The sequence below is a fragment of the Cyrtonyx montezumae genome, unplaced genomic scaffold (genome assembly GCF_038088225.1).
Source record: "Cyrtonyx montezumae isolate F1298 unplaced genomic scaffold, pur_monq_1.0 scaffold_12, whole genome shotgun sequence".
Lineage (NCBI taxonomy): Eukaryota > Metazoa > Chordata > Aves > Galliformes > Odontophoridae > Cyrtonyx > Cyrtonyx montezumae.
Genome location: NW_027071848.1, coordinates 3,779,343 through 3,801,876, shown reverse-complemented (window position 1 = coordinate 3,801,876; position 22,534 = coordinate 3,779,343). Strand labels below are relative to the sequence as shown.

General features: G+C 40.0%; 2 protein-coding genes across 2 annotated transcripts in view; both read right to left on the bottom strand.

Moving 5' to 3' along the window:
• Positions 1 to 6,380: 6,380 nt before the first annotated feature.
• Positions 6,381 to 7,112, bottom strand: CCDC89 (coiled-coil domain containing 89). Its single transcript, XM_065730373.1, is given in 1 exon segment — positions 6,381 to 7,112. A coding segment is annotated over 1 exon segment (732 nt).
• Positions 7,113 to 8,644: 1,532 nt separating this feature from the next.
• SYTL2 (synaptotagmin like 2) overlaps positions 8,645 to 22,534 on the bottom strand; it is a 48,924-nt gene continuing 35,034 nt past the window's right edge. Inside the window, exons 9-20 of the mRNA XM_065729969.1 lie at positions 21,989 to 22,087; positions 20,991 to 21,044; positions 19,721 to 19,768; positions 18,327 to 18,421; positions 14,630 to 14,749; positions 13,534 to 13,703; positions 13,065 to 13,167; positions 12,510 to 12,680; positions 11,894 to 11,972; positions 10,566 to 10,665; positions 10,011 to 10,216; positions 8,645 to 9,054 (exon numbers count right to left, since the gene is read on the bottom strand). Of these exons, the coding sequence (XP_065586041.1) occupies positions 8,909 to 9,054; positions 10,011 to 10,216; positions 10,566 to 10,665; positions 11,894 to 11,972; positions 12,510 to 12,680; positions 13,065 to 13,167; positions 13,534 to 13,703; positions 14,630 to 14,749; positions 18,327 to 18,421; positions 19,721 to 19,768; positions 20,991 to 21,044; positions 21,989 to 22,087 (1,391 nt within the window). The 3' untranslated portion in view covers positions 8,645 to 8,908. The remainder of the gene's footprint in view (positions 9,055 to 10,010; positions 10,217 to 10,565; positions 10,666 to 11,893; positions 11,973 to 12,509; positions 12,681 to 13,064; positions 13,168 to 13,533; positions 13,704 to 14,629; positions 14,750 to 18,326; positions 18,422 to 19,720; positions 19,769 to 20,990; positions 21,045 to 21,988; positions 22,088 to 22,534) is intronic.

Sequence of the window (22,534 nt, the reverse complement as noted above, 5' to 3'; positions counted from 1 at the left end):
CCTGTAGTAGCTAATCCCTATACTCTGTTGAGTAAATTAGGCCCTGAAAACTTATGGTATAGTGTAATTGATCTAAAGGATGCATTTTGGGCTTGCCCTCTAGATGAGTCTTGTCGAGATTATTTCGCCTTTGAATGGGAAGACCCGGACACAGGGAGAAAACAACAGCTAAGGTGGACAGTACTACCACAGGGCTTTACCGAATCCCCAAATCTGTTTGAGCAGGCCCTAGAACAGATTTTGCAGGAATATCAACCAGCTCCAGAAATCACCCTTATCCAGTATGTTGATGATTTGTTAATCGCGGGAAGAGAGGAGGAACAGGTTAGGGAAGAAAGCGTTAAACTCCTTAATTTTCTAGGGTTAAAAGGCCTCAAAGTCTCAAAGACAAAATTACAGTTTGTGGAAGAAGAAGTCAGGTATTTAGGTCACTATATTACTAAGGGGGAAAAGAAGATAGATCCAGAAAGAATAAGAGGGATATTGTCCCTGCCACCCCCCCAGAGTAAAAGACAAATAAGGCAAATTTTAGGGCTAGTGGGATATTGTAGGCAATGGATTGAGAATTATAGTAAGAAAGTAAAATTTTTATATCAAAAATTAACCCCCGAGGGACGGATAACTTGGGGTGAAAATGACGAGAGGAAGTGGCAGGCATTACAAAAAGATCTAGTCAATGCCCCGGTTTTAAGCCTCCCTGATCTTAAGAGACCTTTCTATTTGTTTGTCAATATAGATGATGGTACAGCATATGGAGTCTTGACTCAGGAGTGGGCTGGAAAGAAAAAGCCTATAGGGTACTTTTCAAAATTATTGGATCCAGTGAGCAGGAGATGGCCCACTTGCCTACAGGCAATAGTAGGATGCGCTTTACTAGTAGAAGAGGCTAGAAAAATTACCTTTAACAGCGACATAAGGGTGTTATCTCCCCATAATATTCGGAGTGTTCTACAACAGAAAGCCGAAAAATGGATTTCAGACTCTCGTTTGCTGAAATATGAGGGTATTTTGCTAGAAGCGCCAAATTTAACCCTAGAACTTACTAGTCTGCAAAATCCTGCACAATTTCTATATGGCAAACCCGAGGAATCGCAATTATTGCATAATTGCCTTCAAACTATTGAGAACCAGACAAAGATTAGGCCAGACCTAGAAGAGGAAGAATTAGATGAAGGAGAAGGAATCTTTGTAGATGGGTCTTCTAGGGTGATTGACGGAAAGAGGAAATCAGGATATGCACTGATAGACGGGAAGACGTTAAGGGTACTAGAATCTGGGCCGTTGAGCCCTTCTTGGTCAGCACAAGCCTGTGAACTATATGCAATCCTACAGGCCTTGAGAAGACTGAAAGGAAAATCAGGAACAGTATACACTGATTCTAAATATAGTTATGGAGTAGTACATACTTTTGGAAAAATCTGGGAAGAAAGGGGACTAATTAACTCCCAGGGAAAGGACTTAGTACACCAGGAACTGATAAGGGAAGTTTTGCAAGCATTAAGAGGACCGCTTAAAATAGCTGTAGTACATTTAAGGGGGCATCAAAAAGGAGTTGACTATAAGACGCGGGGAAATAACATAGCAGACCAAGAGGCTAAACAAGCTGCGTTACGTGTATTAGTACTGACAAAAGATAAACCGCAACATACAGAATCGAGAATAGAACCCCTCGTGTTCACTCCTAAGGAAGAACAGAAACTTACTCAAATGGAAGTAACTAAGAGTGAGGAAGGGAAATGGTATCTGTCAGATGGAAGAGAAGTTCTACCAAAATCGATAGCCTTTAATATCTTAACTAACTTACATAAACAAACCCATTGGGGAAGCCAGGGTCTGGTAGACCACTTCGCCACCAAATATATGGCTATAGGTCTTCACGACTTAGCAAAGAAAATTACCCAAGGATGCCCTACATGCCTGAAGATCAACAGAGCCGTACAAAAACGGGTACCTATGGGTGGGAGACCCCTAGCAGTAAGACCATTTTCTCGAGTCCAAATTGACTTTACAGAACTTCCCAAAGTGGGACGCTACAAATATGTTTTAGTTATTGTAGACCATCTTACTCATTTTATAGAGGCCTTTCCTACCTCTAGAGCAACTGCTCAAACTGTGGCGAAGATCCTTTTAGAGCAGATAATCCCTAGATACGGGGTCACTGAGGTTATTGACTCTGATCAAGGTCCCCATTTTACATCTAAAATTATAAAGAACTTGGCGGAAGCCTTGGGAATAAAGTGGGAAGAACACACTCCTTGGCATCCCCAAAGCTCGGGACGTGTGGAACGGATGAATGGAGAGCTGAAAAAGCAATTAGCGAAACTGACACTAGAAACCAAACTCTCATGGATAAAATGTATCCCTTTAGCATTGTTAAGTATTAGGGCACAACCTAGGGCCGATATAGGAATATCTCCCTTCGAAATGTTATATGGAATGCCCTACGATGCAGGAGTTCCCATTGGTCATCCAAATATCACAGATAAGACCATTAATATATATATCAGTGAACTAATGAAATATAGACAGGAGCTATGGGAGAAAGGTCAAATAACCCAAAGACCCCCTCTTGATATTAGATTGCACCAGGTTAAGCCAGGAGATTGGGTTCTTATAAGATCATGGAAAGAAGCCACTCTACAGCCCCGTTGGGAGGGACCCTCTTTGGTACTCTTGACTACCAACACGGCGGTCCGAACTGCAGAAAAAGGATGGACGCACGCCAGCTGTATTAAGGGACCAGTAGACAACAATGAGTGGAAAGTTACTAGTCCAGCGGGGGATCTGAAGATAAAGCTGTCCAGAAAATCGTGATAAACAAAACTTAAACTGGGGGGGGATTTATTTTGCCACAGGGACTTCCGTGGACGACCAAAGAAACCAAAATAATTCCCCTGGTGGAGGAACTCCGACTCACCTGAGGAAGCTAAATGGTTGGGGCATGGTTTGAACACCTGCCTTTTGCTGTATAGTGTTTGATAGGGTTTGTAATGGCATTAATCTTGTCAATAATTTTGTATGTCTTACGGAAAATTGTTAAGAGTGGGAAAGGGATTTGTGTTTATGTATAGGGAGGAATGAAAATTGTATCTTTTAGAATCATTGAGTAAGTACGGAATACGGCAGTAATATAGTTTTAGGGGTGACCGGTCTTTAGGAAGACTCCAAAACCAAGTTGTAGGCTATATGTGTGTTTAAGTGGCGAACCCATTGCAGAAGCGGGTATCATCCTGGAGAAGTGAATGAGTTTCACTGATTACTCCGGGGAAATTGGCCGGTTAAGTAACCTTTTCAGCCGAACCCCCACCCATTGTAGCCCGTGTTATTACTGAAGGGCAACAACGGTCGGCTGCAGGGCCCCAAGGGTGGGAAGCAGCAACCGACACACAGACACACCAATTGGAAAACTGCTTGGAAGAACAAAGGGGTATCCCCCTCTTGAAGACTACTCTTGCTGCCGAGAAGATGAAACACCCCGTAGCTCGAAGCAACCGAGTTGACGGGCGAGGCAGAGGAGATAGAGGTTGTAGAGGATGTTACCCCGGTATCCGCAGAAACAAGGTGTTTCTGTCCCAGAGGGGCCCTGGAAATATGAGAGCAAACTTTAACAAATATGATACCTGGTGCCGTAATGGGAAAGCCACCAATGCAATGCTGATATTCCTTTGGCTATTTGGAACATGTGAAGGTAGCACTATTACACATGAACTCTTTAAATGGTCACTAATCAGGTGGGAAGACCAAAAAATAATCCAATCAGTGACAATCTCAGGGGCACCCACCTTTCGTTGTTGGACTTGTGATTTAATTCAGACAAACCCCTGCCTTGATAAGAGACCAATTTATGCCTGTCCGGCCTCAAACCCTGGAAAAGATTATTGTAATTACCCAGGGGAGTTTTATTGTGGGTATTGGGGCTGTGAGACTATTGCACTGGGATTTAAACCAGGAGGGAGAAACGATCCATATATATCCATTGATTGGGGAGGAAAACCAAACTGCACACCTCCCAAATTTGATAGCCTCGGCGGGTTCGTTGTTGTAGGTAACTGTAATGGGCTAGAAATCAAAGTATCACCCCAAACATTAACAGATGCGAGGTGGTTAGTTGGAAGGACATGGGGAATAAGACTATGGGAGCCTGGAAGAGATCGAGGGGGTCATTTCCTTATTAAAAAGGAGGCAATTCCTCCTGACCCACCAAATAATCCCCCGTTACCAATAGGTCCAAATGTAGTTTTGGCACCACCCCCTTCTACCGAAAGAACCCCACTACTTGTTGTTTCTACATCGACAGCTACCACTAACTATACAGGTCAAAAGTATAGGACACCACCACCTACACTCCGTGATCCCCTATGGGGGATTATGCAAGCTGCATATGCCGCCCTGAATCAAACACAGTCAAACTTGACTAACGAGTGTTGGTTGTGCTATAGTGTTAGACCACCTTATTACGAGGCAGTAGGAGAGCCAAGCAAAGCCATGTGGGATAATAGAATGAATCCCGTTGAATGCCCATGGAATAATAATACTAATAATCAAGGGTTAACTATCCAGTATGTCACAGGGAAAGGAACGTGTGTTGGAACCATACCAAAACAATATAAGAGTCTTTGTAGTAGCACAATATCTAAAGATAGAATAGTGAACAAGACAAATGCAAAATTTAAATGGCTAATCCCCACAGCAGGTGCAAAATGGGTATGCTCAGATGTCGGAATGACACCATGTATATCATTAGAGGTATTTAATAGATCTGAATTTTGTGTACAAGTAGTAATTATCCCGCGATTAATGTATCACTCTGATGAAGAGGTTATGTATCAACTTGAAGGGAGCCTCATCAGACAGAAAAGAGAGTCTATAACAACAATTACTTTAGCAACCCTCTTGATTGCCGGAGGTGTGGGTGCCGGAACCAGCATAGCCTCACTCGTTAAAAGTAACGAGATGCGAAGCTTACAACAAGCTGTGGATGAAGATCTAGACAGAACAGAGCAATCAATCGATAAATTGGCAACTTCAGTCAAATCATTACCAGAGGTGGTACAAAATCGAAGAGGATTAGACCTCCTATTCCTAAAGGAAGGGGGACTATGCGTAGCACTCCAAGAAGAATGTTGTTCATTTGTTGATCGCACCGGGATAGTTAAAGACTCCATGGCTGAACTTCGTAAGAGATTGGAACAACGAAAAAGGGATAGGGAAATAGGAAAATCCTGGTATGAGGGTTGGTTTAACGTATCACCATGGCTTACCACTTTGCTGTCTGCTCTGGCTGGACCCTTGATTACAATCATTCTGGGATTAATATTCGGACCATGTATAATTAAATGGTTATCGCAACTGGTAAAGAAGCGATTTGACACTGCAAAATTGTTAATCTTAACGCAAATGACTTCACAGAGGGAGACAGAGCAGTTGTAAATGGAGAAAGTGTAATAACCCACCCTATGATCACAATTAGGGAAGGAGAATTATAAGGACAAACATTCAACAATAAAAGAAAAAGGGGGGAAATTGTTAAAGAGGTAGGAATGTTTGTCCAGAGTTAATAAGCTTAGCATGCAAAAACGCAAACCTGCCTTACTGAAAGCTTGCGCAAACCGCGAACTCGCCCAAACATGGTTAAGGGTTAGTGATTGTGCAAGTAACCAATGAGATTCGTTCATATGAACAACATAACATAAAAGGAAAAACCACCAGAAGGGGTCAAGAAGGAGATATGGAGGAAGACTACTTACTTCAACCCATGCGACCACCAGGAGGCAGAAGAAGACCCCCTAGCAACAACTGGATCATGCGCAGAGTACACCGCAATGAGGAAATGAAAGGACACGAATACAGAAGACGGACTGTATAAAAGGATCGGCTATCGGTTCAACTGTTGCGACAGTTGGTGGAACGCAGAGTCCCCTGTCGCCCAGCGCTGCATTGCCTCTTTGTTCTTTGCTCTTTGATTAATAAAATTCAATAATTGGCTCCTTGATTCTTAGTCCGTCAATCTACTTATAACACTGTTGCCACGCACTGCTGAGAAGAGTCCAGCCTCGTCCCTTTGCCTCCTGCTCCTTAGATATGCGCATCAGATTCCCTCTGAGTCTTTTCTTCAAGGCTGAGCAGCCCCATGTCTCTCAGCCTCTCATAGCAGAGGTGCTCCGCATCCTGTACCATCTTTGTATCCCTCCACTGGACTCTTTCAATGAGATCCCTGTCTTTTTGGATGATAGGACCAAATAAAACCTAATTGATATTTAAAGTTTCCCCCCTAATCTTTCCCATTACAGATACGATGTGGTTTGGCTAGTTCAACAACCCCTGCTTGAGTATAATGGTACAGAGCTGTTATAAAAAACTGTAACAAAAAGAATAAAAGTCTACAGACCAGTCCTCGCAGAAGGATTTAAGGCTGATAGTGCATTACAGACTAAATCCATACTGTGCTTTTTGTAAGCATCACATTGCAGCGAGAGCTCACTGTATGCCTGCTGGCTGCTTCTCACCTCTTTCTGGAGTTCCTGAACCTTCAGATCATAGTTTGCTGCCATTTCTTTGACAGTGTACTCCTCTGCTCTCCATTTTGCTCTTTCTGCCATCTCCAGCTTCTTCCACAGTTGTTTTCCTGCCTCCTTGTCCTTCGCTGCTTGGCCGAAGAGTGTTTATTTCTCCTGCCGCAGGTGCTGGTTTTCCTCCTTCAGCTGTGTGCTCTGTTTCTTGTGCTCGTCCTTGGAGTAGATCAGTTTTTCATGGTTGTTGGCCAAATCTTCCAAGTACTGAATCCACTGGGTCTGGGTTTTTAGTTTCACAGCATCCTCTAGCCTCAGTTTCTCCAGTTCCACGTTGAGCTGCTCCAGGCTCCTGCCGCATTTCTGCGCATCGTCTGCTTTTTTCTTCAGGGAACAGATGAGGTGATGCTGCTCTTCCAGGCATGCCCGTAGCAGAGCCTTCTCTCTCTTTTCCTCAGGGATGCCACAGAGTGCCTTCAGGTCTTCTGTCAGATCTTCTGCATCTTTGCCCATCTCTGCATCACTTGTATGGTTGGCAATCACTGCCTCTCTGTCCTCCTGGGCCGTGGAGACACTGTCACACACAACGAAACAACATTTCATAGGGATCAGTTCTCTGAATGACATTCAGCAGATTTGAAGCGTTCCCAGCACTGCACAAAGCTGGTGGACTGGGAATCCCAAAAACCAAGAGCAGCCCTGCAGCCCTCCCTGCCTCTGTGGACTCCAGTTCTAAGACAAGCACGCTGGAGAGAAGGAATGGGTCACTCCGAAACTCCTGCCTTCATCCAGAAGTTGCTGACAGTAGTTCTTAGCAAACAAATGCTGCTAATGCTCCCAAGGGCATTCAAAAAATTCCTGTTTTTGCGGAGTCCTTATATATACACTGTTTGGTTCTTGAGTTCCCATAGTGATGGCACATCCAACGCCGGTGCAACAGTTCAGTGCAGGCTTATCAATATCGGAGAAGCCAGTGATTGTTCTTGGTAAGTATGAGCCAGTGTGCTTACTGCTCTTCAGAACAACAGGTCTGTACTTAAATGGTACAGCAGTTACTTTGCTTTTGTATTCTTAGACAGCCACCCCTGAATGGGTAGTGATTCTGGAGGAGCAGAGTGGAATCTGTAGCAGTTGAGCAATAAGCAATGCAGGCTGGCAGCTCCTGTTGGCATTTGTAATCTCCAGACTGCCTAGCTGATTAAAGAATGGGTGCTCCCAGCAGGCTGAAAACCACCTTTCCTTTTACCCATGTAACAAATACCAAAGAGTCTGAGCATTGACATTTTTATGATTAAATTAAGCAACAGAGCTGGAGCTGTGAAGAGCCATTTCTTTCCTCCCTAATCTTAGTTGCAGGATTGTACTGACCTCTAGAACCTTGCAGCTGCAGCAAATAAATGTGCATTTATTTTCAGAAGCATTTTCCACCTGCATTTCATCGTACTCACACTGCATAGTCAACAAAGCACTGAGTTTTAATAAACAAATTCTTATTTAGATTTAATTTAATTTAAGGCTGCCTTTATTAAAAAAAAAAAAAAAGTAATACACTTTGCATTTTATGCATTTATCTTCCTTTAGTGGCATGTGTTTCTACAAGTGACAAATTCCTGCCTCGTTTCACAGGCTGCACAGCTCTACACCAGGACTGCCATAATCCCAGCGTTCTCCTAATGGTGGCGCTGAAGAACAGAGAAACGATTTTTGCCAGAGCAAGCTGATAGATACACCCACAGATAATGAGTACACATTACAAAATAAATACCCCATACGTTAATCATTGTTAAGACTGGAAATTATAGATCCTTTAGAGTAGCACTTTAATGAAGAAGTTTGATTCCAACGCCTTCAGCATTTAAAAGCAACATCGATGTCTGAGCAAGGTGATGAACAAATAAAAAAGCAAACTTTATGAACTTAACTTTTCCTATTAAACTGGAATTAACAGTCCTCTGCACCTTGCAGAATAAGTTATCAACACTTCCACTTCATGTAGTGTTTATTCCATTACAGAAGCAACTTCTATATCATATAAAAGTACAACTACAGATGAAGGGACTCTAAAAACATTAGTTCTGCATAGTCCTTGCTGGAGAGATCCAGTGTAGCACAATGAGGACTCAGCTGCAGACAGATGCTGAGGAGCATGAACAAAACGCCACCTGTAGATGCCACTTCTGTGTATTTTCAATGAATAAGAAATAGCCCCTTAAATTTCCATAAATCTGCAGGCAGAAGTTTGGTTTGAAATACGAAGTGATGCTTGATAGCACAGAAACAGAACAGCCACAGAACACAGGCTATCAAAAGAGCTGCTGTGTTCCCCTTCCAAGCTTCACCACCACACCTGTTAATTCCATTCCCAAGAATTCTTTTTGCCACTAGCAATTAGAAAGCACTTATTTTGTCAATTTTGCAACCATTAGCATCCTGAGAGGTAGTGTATCTTCCACCCATGTGTTGGGTGACTTTATCATCTTCTCCCACAGGGCGGATTCATCTGAAGTAGAATCCATCCAGTCTACTGTAGTCCCATAGCTTCTGCCTAGAAAAATGTCAGAAACATTAATCATTTATTATGACTGAGAGCTGAGAGCTGACAGTCAGATTTGCCTGTCTCCTCGAACAGTTTCACCTCCCTAGACAGTGCTTTCAAGGTCTAATTCTATTATTTTTACAGTTGAACAGTTCCTTCAAATGCAGTTAATGACAATTCTGCACACAAACTTCATCATCTTTCTCCAGGTATATATGTATTTTTTCCTTGTTATTCTTCTTTTTGTCACAGTCCCAAGGGGAAAGATTAACATCTCAGTAACTAACATCTGAGAGAGGTTAAAATAATATGCCCACTGGTTTTATACTGAGAAGTGTTCTTGTGTAGTTAAGACTGAGTTTGATGCTTACTGCCCTCCCTTGTATTTTAGGTTGTTCTGCTGAATCACATTTTTTCTTGCTTTTGCTTTAAAAGACTGTAAATTCATTGTCTCTCCTCGGGCCAGAAAGGGACAAAGTACAGCAACTGGGAAAAACATGCAGTTCTATCCATTAATCTCACACTGCCTTTCTGCAAAAAATGTATTTGCATTGATAAGTTTCCATATCCAAAGTCTTCATTCTTACGACGCATTCCCTGTTGATCCTTTTATCTCCACCCAGTGCTGATTCTACACCACCTATCTAGCTTTTGCATGCAGAAGTTTGTGATATGTTATCAAGATTCTGGGTGCAGGAATAGCATATTCTTGTACTTCAAACCAGACCAGGTATGATTTAAGGACCAAGGTTTATTTCTACTACATCTGTTCTAACTTGTAAATGGAAGTAGTATTAGGGCTGACTGACAAGGCAGGATCTGTGACAAAGAATAGATAGCTCACAAAATGAAACTCTATATTAAATAAATGTCTGGAAGGCTGTTATTAAAAAATAAATAAATGAAAAGAGTAGAAAGGGTTGAGAATTTTATAAATTAAGGATTAATCTGTTAATTTCTAGTACCTGTGCCAAGGCCTATCCTGAGACCTCCCAGAAAATGGTTGACAAGTTTGTTGTGATCCCAGACTGTGAGTTCTATGCAGGCTTCTTTCAAATCTTCTGGTCTAAAACCATCATAGACCATGGTATGGTTGAATACTGGGTTTGTAGTTTTTGACACTGTTCTTGTTTTCTGGCGGCTTTTTCTGCTGGTATCTGGAAGAATCGTACTTCAGAAAGAAAAAATATTGTCAGTCTGCACTGCAAGTTAACAGCATAACTGGCATTAAATGTATTCCATAAACAAAAACTACTGATTAACACTCTTTCTCATGTCACAAAGCAACTGAAGATAAAATGCTTCAGCATCATGGAGATGAAATCAAAGGTCATATTCTTAGTCTTGAAGTTACGAGCCCTGCAGGACAATTTGCATTACAATAAAGAAGAATCAGAAAGTAATGAAGTATTTGTGGGCTTGTTTTTAATTTAATATAGAAAATAGAAGGTAAGATTAGAAATGATCAACCATGGCATTATTGCACCACCATTTTTGATGACTTCAACCACAGTTCTCACCACTTAATGAAAGAGTTGAGTCTGTTGCCTCTCAGAAGAGGAAGATCAAGGCATTCCTTCACCCAAATGTGGACCTCTCCAGTGGACAGAGCCTTCTTTCCTGTAAAATGACATAAAATCCTGACTCTGATTAATCTTTGTAGGTACCTAGCCATTGCTTTACCATTGCTTGCACTTTCAAATGAGCTCTTCTGTGAACTTAATATATATGCTTCCTATCGATTGGCTGGCTGGATTAAAGACCTGACCTAGCTCCAGTGTCAGCCCAGCCAGTTATAAATTGTCAGACAAGAACAACCCAAAAGATCATACAACTAAAAACTGCGACCTTCTGAATACTCAGTGCTCCTTTCTACTTCCACTATTGCTGAATGTAATGCGTTGTAATTATTTATTTAACAAATCACAGCAACTGTCTGATGATTTCATAATTTCCAAAACTGTTGGAGAGAAAACAAAATGTAAGTATACAGACTGGATTAAATGTATTGAACATCTAATGCTACAACAATCGGATAATTTCTTCTGTAGGTAGTAGAAGACACTGAAGTGATCCTCAAACTGAATTAATGGCTAGAGTGACCTAATTCTCTTGGAAAAAAAAAAGTAAAAACAAGACATGAATTTGATGAAAAATTTTATATAGCTACTTCACACCTGTCACGATTTGAAGTGTTAATCTGGAGAAGGGGAGAAAGGAATCACACAATCACAGAATTGTAGGGGTTGGAAGGGACCTCCAGAGATCATCGAGTCCAACCCCCTGCCAGAGCAGCTCCCTAGCCCAAGCTGCACAAGTAGGAGTCCAGGTGGGTCTGGAACGTCTCCAGAGAAGGAGACTCCACCATCTCTCTGTGCAGCTGTGCCAGTGCTCTGTTACCTTAATAAGAAGTTCCCATGTACGTTTGTGTGGAACTTCTTATGTGAAGAGGAAAAAAAATGTTGATTGAGATAGGAAAAACAACTTTATTAAAAGAAAGGTGAGATAATACACAACAGTTGAGAATAATAAATCAAGTGAATCAAAATTAAGCGGGAGAGTCAGTCTGAGTCTTTACTGGCAGACCCTCAGTGCCTCCTGGAAAAGATGAGAACTCCCCCCCCCTGACCTGGAATCTCCCAGAGCCAGAACTACGTGAAATAAATAGCTGTGTCTGCTAGAAGCACAGCACACAGAAAGTGCACACAGCACTTTGCTTAAGCATCAGCCACCCTGCTGCGTGATGCCATGATATGGTATACTCATAAAACCAGGACACCACCCAACCCACCCCTTGCCCCCTCCTATAACTCCATATGCCTGCCAAACTCCAAGAAGCAATGCATACCTCCAGCAGGTTGTGGAACATACTGCAGGGCTAGTTTCATCTCCCCTCTGTTTTCTAGTTCAAAAGCCATCGTTGATGTCTGAAATTTTTTAAAAAACACACATCTCAAACAGTGCAGTTCACACCCGTGAAACTTTGCACAGTAAACAAGCTTGACTTGTACGTGATAACTTTTCTTGTTTTCTTCTCCTTCAGTCTTCCCTCAGTTTAGAGCACACGAGAGATTTAGGGCAAGTTTAACCACTTGACAGTGCCTCAGATACCTAGTTCTGCCATTGAAATGGTGAACAAGACCTGGGAGAGATCAGAAGCCCTTGAGAGCACTTCTCTTCCATTGTTGTGTACTTAGAAGTGGGACATAAGAGACGTGTTCTTTGTGCGATGGAAAGTGCACTTCATAAACTCACTTCTGCAGGAATATTTTGTCTTATCAAAAAATCAGCCTCAGCAGCAGTTATCTATTAACAGGCACAAGGATGTGTCGCTTCCAAATATTCACCTCACTTCTTCACATTGAAAAAAACACAGAAGATGCAGATCAAGCCTAAATAAAGATTTGGTCTTTCACATACACAGCAGAAAATATAAAACAGCTAACTCATCCTTAATAACCTACCCTAGGCTTGAGTGGAAACCAGTTGATCTGCTTGTTGGATTTATCATTCCAGTCCCAAGTTCCTAAATCCAGCTCCACTTCACCAAGGAAGCTATTCCTCCCAAAGGTATCATTGTGCCAGACAGAGATATTAAGGCTTTGGTTCTTGAGGAGATCTTTCTCAATTTTGTACTGCCAGAAGGGAGAAATGAAGGGGAAAATGAAAGAGACACAATTAGAGAAAAAGTCTGAGTTTATAACATATGTAACTACTCACTTCATTTCAAAACAAAACTCTCTTCATATTTTAATATTTCTCATATCTTCTTATATATACTTTTGATCATAAGATCCTAAGTAGCTTGAGTTTGTTTGCAAGGATTGTACAACAGTCAATGTTCTCAAGGCTGTATTCAGAGTATACTAGAAACCATCAGTGGAAAAACACAAGTATACCTGTTGAGCAATCCATCTTAACACAAATATCTCTTTTGAGAGCATTTGAATCTGAAAAGTTCGAATTTCTCATACTTTATGCACACAGTATTTCATGCCTAATCTGTGTTTGCTATATACCCGCAGTATTTCATTGTAGACTGGATTAAAAGTTTTCTTTTTCACTGAGGTCTTCCGTTTGCCCAACTTGTACTTCTCTGGAAGCAGGTAGGTCTTCACATACCTAAAATGTAAACATATTGGTTAACAGGGGGAAGAAAACACCCCTTCCGACTTCCCATTCCAAAATACACAAGTATTTATTTATAAAGTAAAAGAAATCCACTTAAATAAGTTCCTTTTAATCTCTGAAGTTAAAATTTGAAATAGAATTTCATATTCTTAGAAGTTTGAGCTTCCCACATTAAGATATGTAACAATTTATACAGCAATTCTGTATTCAGTTCAGAGTAGCAAGACATGAAAAGCATGTTATAGCCTCCACTTACTTGGTTGTTTACTTCACAAGTATTTGTTGGAAGGAAAATGCAGTTCTCTTTTGCGCCTTAAAAGTTACACTAGGAAAAAAATACTCTGTACTTGTACTTACGGGTCTGAACGCTGTCTCTTGACATCTGCAACTGCCAAGTCTTTACATTGGCAAATAAAAACGTGGAGTTCGTTCAGTTGTTCTACATAATCAATAGCAAACTGAATGTTCCCCTTCACGTCAACACTGCCGAAGTCTCCACTGTAGACGCTCATTAAACTTCCGCTCACCTGTATCACATACAAGGAGAAAAATATTCTGGCTTGGCATTTCTACCAAATGCTTCAAGAGAACGGAAGTTACATCCAGGATTCAGACAGCAAAGAAATTAACTACGACCCTTCAGATGTAGTTATGAAATGTAGCAGACACTACGACAAGTGTTCCTTAGCAAGCAGGTTAGCAAAAGGAAGAATGTTATTTCTGAGCCTTAAAAGGCGTAAGGCCAAGTTTTCAACAACAACCAAAGATCTTGTTTATTACATTGAGGTAGAACAAAAAAAAAAAATGATAGGATGTTATACATTGAGAGGTTGTGTGAGATCATATCCTTGAGATACTACATGTACAGCTGATCTTTGTAGAAAGCAGAGCCTACATCTTTAGGACAACGTACTTTCTGAAAATACCAACAAAGAAATCAACAGTCTTTATGTGCCTGAATTAGTTGCCAGAGAAAACACACTTGGAAATGAAACCCTGGACAGGTAGAAACAAAAAGATGTATGTTGTTTTTTCCTTTCTTTTTTTTTCCTTAAAATTGGTTATTTAGTTCATCCTACACAGCAATATTCTCATTCTTTCCCTTATTTTCTCCTCTAGCCCTTAATCCGTTTCTAAGCATTTATTCTATACAAATTCTTCCCCACTTTCATTACAACTTTGAGCTGGTAGGGTAAGAGCCTCTTTGTGTACACAGAGTATGCTGCAGAGTGGGACCCCAAACAGAATACCATTAGAAAACAAAGAAATAGCAGTAATCTTTATTTTTAAAGGCAATTCCAAGCAAGGGTTCACATAATGGAAAGAACACAGAGAGGGAAGGAAAGAGGCAGATGCCAGGGAAATAAATATATGAGGAAGAAGGAAGCAAAAACAATTCTGAAGAGATTAGCAAAAAATGAAGTGTCAATAAAACAAGGATTTGTGTACATACAGAGGATAAGGAGGCCATGCCAGAAGAACCGCTAAGATTGGTTAGAGAGCTGGGACTCTTCTTGATTCTGCCAAGGGAATAACTGCTTTCTGATGCTGTATCTGTCTCTCTGTCATCACTCTACAAAAACACCACAGAAAGAGAGTCTGTGTACGTTCTTTGTTGTTACAAGGAACATGAAAAAAGCAAACAATTTTAATAATGCAGATTGGGACTCAGTGAAAAACAGAATTTAAAGTTTCTAACAGTGTACACTAAAACATTTTTAAAGCAATAATGCAACTTGTTTTGCTTTGTTTTTTCTTAAATCTCAAATAGCAATGGAAAGTACAAAGTTCATTTTATTGGGACAATTAAACTCAACTTCTCTACTTCACTGTGCTGTGCATAAACTTACACAAGTGACAGTGCTCAGGTTTTTCACCAGACCCTGTATGTTACACAGAGGGTACCATCAATTCTACAGTTTCTTGAAGGCAATTAGTTGCAAGGTAACATGCACAGTAAAACAGCACTGGATGAAGCAAATGGCTTTTGAAAAGATCCTTATTTTGCAAGACAGCAAGCAAGGAACTGCTTTTACATCGAGAACCTACAGTTTTGGTTTACTTGGTCACCATCAGGCAGTGTGCTTCACAATCCCACTCATGGCATCTCCGTGCCATCACCGAGCAGAAGACTTGGTGCTTCTTTCCACATAAGCTTTCCTATGCAAGCTGCTATAAAAAAACATCATCTCCCTGATGTGTTCCATATGTCAACAATTTACTGGGCTTCTGCCCTTCCTTTATGCAGATGAATCACTGCCATAGATATCCGACAAACAAATGCAGACTAACAACTTCTACACGTATCAATACCGTCAGAAATAAGGATCTAGCATATACACTTTTGAGTAAGTCTCCATAAGCGTTCAAGATTGTTGTTTCTCCAGCTATAGCTATGCTGCTAAGTAAAAGCAGACCAGGATTGTTGCCCAGGTTTGAGGCCAAGGCCATGGACTGCCATCTACTCTAAACATGGCTCCTTGAAAGGAAAATCATTCCAGTGTGCTTGGGGCCGGTCAAAATAAATGCAGGGAGTTAAGCAGCGTGGATAATCAGCCCTGTTACATGCACTCTTTGAAAACGACAGGAAAATCCTAAGCCCTCTTGTCAAGCAGGGACATACAGTTTGCCTAAGACCATTAATCTATTTTCCATGCAGCAAGTCTTCAGAAGCTATAGGACTATATAGGACTATATAGCCCAGTTCTGTTCTCTGCCAGTCCTGTCCTGCATCAGCTAAATATGCTCTCTGAATGGGAGTAAAGTCATCTTGTGGAGGTTTTGCAATGTCTGGAAGTTCAGAGGCAAGGAATTATTAATCACTGGGGTGACTGCATGTGATGTTTACTTATTTTTTAAAAGGTAACTTGAAATGTTACGTAAGGATGTTGTTACTATTCACAAATAAAGAACCCCTAACTTTTAGGTTATCTCCTTTGGGTAGAAGGATAACACACTGGTTTCTTTATAACTCCCTTTTTAATTAGACAGTGTTTTATTATCAGAAGAATTAATTATTTTTAAAATAATTCCGTACCAGTGCACAGTAGTGAGTGTTAAGTTTACAATCACATGCTGTCCACAATGCTTATTACTAAGCTTTTTACATCTATCAGATTTCTGTTATGCATTCACAGTTTCATGCTTTTTATTTGCTGTGTGTACACAGGTGCTAATGAACTTGAAGGCAGAACCAGCATATGGTACATGTCCATGCGGTTTGATAGATACACGCTTTATATTTGCATACATATATCTGTAGATACACTTTTATAAAATACGTGCATGAGTGTATGCATGTGTGTTTGCATGTGTCTTGGGTCATGAAACTCACAGCACTGAAAGTATTACAGAACCTTTTAAAGATAAATCTGGGGCAGTAAAAATCGATTTGAGTACTGGATTTCTTAGACTAGCAGAAGGAAGCATCCTTGCACTTTCTGCTGTGTCAAATCAACTCTACACAGTCTTTTTGCTTTCCAGTATTTGTCAGACTGACATGACAAATGTCATGACTGACATGACCCACATGAATAAGCTTTTTAACTGGTTTCTTACAGATGCTGTAAGTGATTGCCTTTAGTCACCCAGTTACACATTTCTTCTTTGGTATCCCAACTCTAATACAGTCTTTGAAATACTAATCCTTCGGTTGGCCCTTGCTACAGTGTTAAAATAACCCTATAAATATTTCCTGTGCATTTTTCTCAGGAGGAACATTAGGACGCTGTAATTTTAGAGCATTTTTAAATCAAGGTGTAATTCACAGACACTAAATGTGTCTTTGTGTTCAAGTTCTGTGCTTCAGGTAAGATTAATTAAACTCGTATCAACATATTTTGGATGTTTCATATCTTGGGAGGAGTAGAAGAAGGCAGGGTACAGCGTATTCCTGATCCTGCCTCTTCAGTCCTTTCAGTCACATTTTCAGAAAAAAAGAAGAAAAAAAACCCATTTGTTTGTATTCACAATTTGTATTAAAATTCACATGCATGCTGAAGAAGAAAGAAGTGTCCAGAAACAAAGCTGCAAGGGGTCTGGAGCACAAGTCTTACAGGGAGAGGCTGAGTTTGCTTAATCTGAAGAAGAGGAGGCTCAGCTCTCTAAAACTCCCTAGAAGGAGGCTGTGGTGAGGTGGGGGTCGGCCTCTTCTCCCCCTTAAATAGCAACTGAGTGAGAGAGAATGGCCTCAAGTTGTGGCATGGGAGGTTCAGGTTTGATAGAAGGAATATTTTCTTCTCCCAAAGAATAGCCAGGCACTGTAACAGGCTGCCCAGGGAGGTGGTGGAGTCATTGTCCCTGGAGGTGTTCATGAAATGTTTAGATGTTGCACTAAGGGATGTGGTTTAGTGGGAAATATTGGTGGTAGGTGGATGGTTGGACTGGATGATCTTGGAGGTCTGTTCCAACCCTGGTGATTCTCAGATTCAATGATTCTATTCTGTTATCTACAAAGCTACCTATTTTTGACATTTATGTTGAGAGATTGGTGCTTGGTTTAAATTCAGACTCAACACCTTTCTCTGCTGGCTGTTTTGAAAGGCACAGACCAGGTTCCAATAGCTTATCATTTTCAAAATTTAGTGTCATTTTAGGAACTATGAATATGGCCTCAGAGCTTATTCCATAGCCCACACCACACTCTTACAAATCATACTGAGTAAATGACATTAAACAATAATTTAAAAGATTTACAAACACATTGTACCCGAACCTCCATCCCAACTATTACCCCTCTGAGAGGGGTCACCAGATGGTGCCGTTACTTACAGTCTTACAAACTCACTGAAACATTTTAGGCTCTCAACAAAACAAATATATTCATGTATGCATGTTCTGAAGATAAAAGACCTGTTATTTTAAGATGAGAAATTGCCTTTGGGAATAACAGCTAACATTCACTAACACTCAATCTCAGAGACAAAACATACTCTTTATGTAGAGCTGTACAGTAAAAGTTATTGAAGTGTCTGAAAGGTTAATGAGCTACAGGTTGCTTGTGATCATCCTGATTGTTACACTGCAAACAACTACATGCTACGAGCAAGTAGTAAACTGACTAGGCAGAACCTGGAAAGCACTATTTGGCAAACACACAGTGCCACAGCAATGAAAGTTTCAATTACAGTTCTTCAAGATATGTTACATACCTCTTCCTGTAGGAATGATGGCACTGACTTGCTCAGTCCCTTGACTTTTTCAGGATTGGAAAATGGCTTATCAGGCTGTGAAGGCACTGTGGAGACTAAAGAGCAGCAATTCAAGATTCAAAAAAAAGTTTGAACATCAGAAGAGAGAGATTCCATAGCAGAGCATGGTTAAAAACAACCAACCTCAGATGAAATACATGCACATGCACAGAAAACCTTACATCTAAGTTGTAAGCTTTCTTCCACAGAACTCAGAGATGTTCTGTTAGGAAGGATCTGGTTTGACATCTCCTGTAACTCTGGCCATAAAACTTAAGTCTGTCAGAAGATAAAATGTTCATGTTGCTTAGCGATGGATAATCCTGGTGCTGAAAGTAAACTCTGATCAAATGTCATCAGTTTACCTTCCAGCTTTTCTTTCTAGAACAAGGATAAGTGTACTCATGTACCAACCTTACCATTGTTGACATTAGAGTCATCATAATATTCTTGGTAAGAAGTCGGTCTACCAGCTGAACAGTGTTCTTCTATTTTTTAGTCCAGTTAATGACACTAAGAATCTTCGGGTAAATCAAACAATGTTTGTATTCGAACAAGGTCTCAAGTGTGAAAAATTCCTAGTTAATTCTAAAAGCATATCTCAATGATGCAGTTTCTTACAGCCCATCTATTCAAAGTCCTAGAACATCCTGAGTTGGAAGGGACCCACATGGATCACCAAGTCCAACTCCTGGCTCTACACAGAACCACCAGAAATTCTATTTCAGACACCCTATGTCTGAAAGCATTGTCCAGATGCTTCTTGAACTCTGGTAGCCTTGGTACCACGATCACTTCTCTGAGGAGCCTGTTCCAGTGCTCAAACTTTGCTACACCTTTACTAAAATGCACTTCTGTGTTCTTCATTGATTTCACTGCACAAAGTAGACTTTCAAAGATCCGATTCACTGTAAGCTCACAATTCTCAGATTTTTCATGCTCTAACCACACTCATATTTAATGATACACTAAAACTCTAAGTACTACAGTTCTTCACACTAGGTACACCTTGTGAAATAAACTAATACCGAATATCCCACGACAGAGAAATTTTTGGCATGGGACAGCTGGCTACAGGACCACGGGCCTGTTGTCCACATTTTAACACCACACAGATGCTGGGATTGTTTCCGTAGAGTTAAGCTGTTTCCAAAGCTTTTGCTGCTGAAGCAAGTAGTGGTTAAGACGTCAATTATTGGCAGTATGCAATTAGACACAGTTACTCCATTCAACAGTAATCTAGTCTAAATGTGTAACTTGTTAGTTGTTAAAAAGAAAAGTGATTGTTAATATGTTAGTTTAAATATCAGTGGAGAAACATTTCCACTGTCAATTTGAAGGGTCCTATTACTCACTTCCTGCTGTATTTTCATTCCTCTCTTGATGCTGATCAGGTTTCAGACCTGCTCAGTGCAGCATCGACAACAGTCAACAGTAGCACAAACAGTTTTACAGTTTTATAAATAACATCAACATGTTTTATGTGTGAAAAGCCTCCACTTTTCTAGACCCACATGAATTTTTATGTTCTGCATCGTTCTCCTCTTTTTAGGAGCTAAATCACTATAAAGGGAACACGAATGGGTAGCTCAGCAAAACAAAATGATGAATATTATTTTCAAGAGAGTTTGCCTTACTGTATCTGTACAGTTACAGTTTGGTTGGGATTATCATTTTTTCAAAACTTCACTAATTGTATTTAACAACACATTTAACTAAAAAAAGCCACCCTTTTCAGACAAGCATCTACATACTGAATATATCATGCACTTTCAATAATGTTTCCCATCTGAAGGCAACATTATGTACATAAGTACAGTTTTTAAGGCTTGTTAACATACTGGATATTGCATGTATTCTATTACATCATATACCATAAACATTCAAAATGCTTTGAAGTGTCTAAATCATGAAAAGTGCAACTTTACACAACTGTTTTCAAAACGGTTGTGCCACACTGCAGCAGATAATAAAGAAGTGTGTTGTATTCCAGCACTTTCAATGTTATTTAATGGTTCTCCAGCATGTTTAAACTTTACACGATCTCGAAGCAGGTTTGCCTTTGTTTTGCTTAGATTTCAAATTTCTAAAGGAACACAGAAAAAGTTAACAGTAAGGCATCTGTAATGCATTAATAGATCAGTGTTATCTACAGTGCGTGATCCAGTGTAATCTTTTCTTAAACTAATCCTACTTCACTGGATTGAGGCAGCAAAGAGAGATCCTTTTCAATGGATGTATTCTGAAGGGCTTTTTTTCTTTTCTTTTTTTGCATTTTCTAATGTAGCAGATGAACAGAGAAATTCAACATTTAACTAAACTCAGATTTTTAACTAATCTAGCTTTCAAAGCTTTAAATAATTTCAGAAACTGTTTCATAGGCTGAATGACCAAAGGCCAAAATAACATGCTGGTAGGTGGCACATAGTTTGTACATATATCACAGGACGTAACCTAAATATAGTACTGAAGAATAAAACATCACAAGAAAATTCCACAAAAGCATTTAAGCCATGCTGAAGTTAGTCTAATTTCAAAGAATAATATAACCCTTGGCTTCACAAGACTTTCACTAGCAGAGAATATTGGAAAACAAACTTCCATGCAGACACACAAGATATTTACCATCTTCATCACTAAGAGCTAATTCTTCCTTTGGAATATTTATTTTTCCTTTATCTGTGCAGGAAAAAAATTAACAAATGGTTAGAAAACTTGCTGTTCAGTACAATGAAATAGATTGTAGTGGTAATCAGAATTAGACAAAAAGAAAAGGAAAAAAACCAGCAGAGCCACAGGCATGGCTAATTCAAAAGATGTTTTCTACTCGGAACACCTACTTCAGTTCTGCATCCACGAAGCAGTATCATCTTGACATATCCTTATCAGCATGCTGTTACCACAGTGTTAGTGCATACCTACATCCTGGAACTAGTCAGAAGTGAGCAATAGCATAAATAGATTTAGAAGATTAATTTGCCAACAGTAGCCAACATCTTTCAAAATCCACACCTTCACACTGCAGTTCACATCTTCCCCATTGTACATGAGGTAAACATGAAAACACAGGAGCAGGGCGAACGCAGACATGAATTGTAACACTAATAAATAATAATAATCTTAGGAGGCTACAGAGAGAGCTCAGGAATGATTTCTAAGTACAATCTTGTCTCATTCCATTCTCTTAATGTGAGCTTAGTAGCTTAACTGCTAGTAGAGGTGAACCTAATAAACTAAGACAATTTTTTATACTTCCACTGACTACTAGTTTGAGCCAGGTCAGAACTACAGTTTTAGCTCATTACTGATTTGGGTGGTTGTCCATAATTTCACTACTGAAAACTTTCTAACCATTCAAGAGAATCTTCATCACTGCCTAACGGTGCATTTTTGGAAGATGTCTGCTTCACAGACCAGTGTTGTTTCAAAAGGAACACTAAGAACTGAAAGCTAAACCATATGAGAAAAAACAAAACTCAGTTTTACAAAACCAACTTCACACTGCTTATTGAGAAACAAAGTAAGATAAAAATACTGGTTGGCAAAGTTGCATGGAAAAACAGCATAAGCATGTTCAAGCCAAACTAGAGGTCATGGGAGACACACACAAGCTTTGTGCTCACTTGAGGTGGCTGATGGAATGTCCTCTAGACTTTTGGAAGGCATTTTCCTATCTGCACTCCTTTTCAAAGCCATCAAAACAGGATTTAATTCTTCTGAACCTGTTACGAGACAAAACATATGAACACTGCACACACAGATTTAAACAAGCCACTTTAAAAAAAGACCACCAATTTCTTCTGGGAATCTGTTTTGACCTGGAGCAAAGGCACTGGAGCAAAAGCATGCACTGAAAACATTAAATAAATCCAAACATGGTATGTCCTGGAATCTTCACAGATTTCTCAGATTCTCCAAGTAAACAGAGCAATTCTCAGGAGCTTAAATAAAAATATTAAACTATCACACTAGAGCTGCCAACTTAACAAAGTAGTGAAAGTTCTGGTAAATAGCTTGCTTCATTTATATGATCATTTTCTTGTGTAACAGGCAGCAATGCAATGCTAAATTCAACAGCAGAAAGTATCGGCATTTTCTTAATATCCAGCCACTCCATGAGTATTTACCTTCAAAGACTAGCTGGTCAAATTAAAGAACAATCTCAGTCA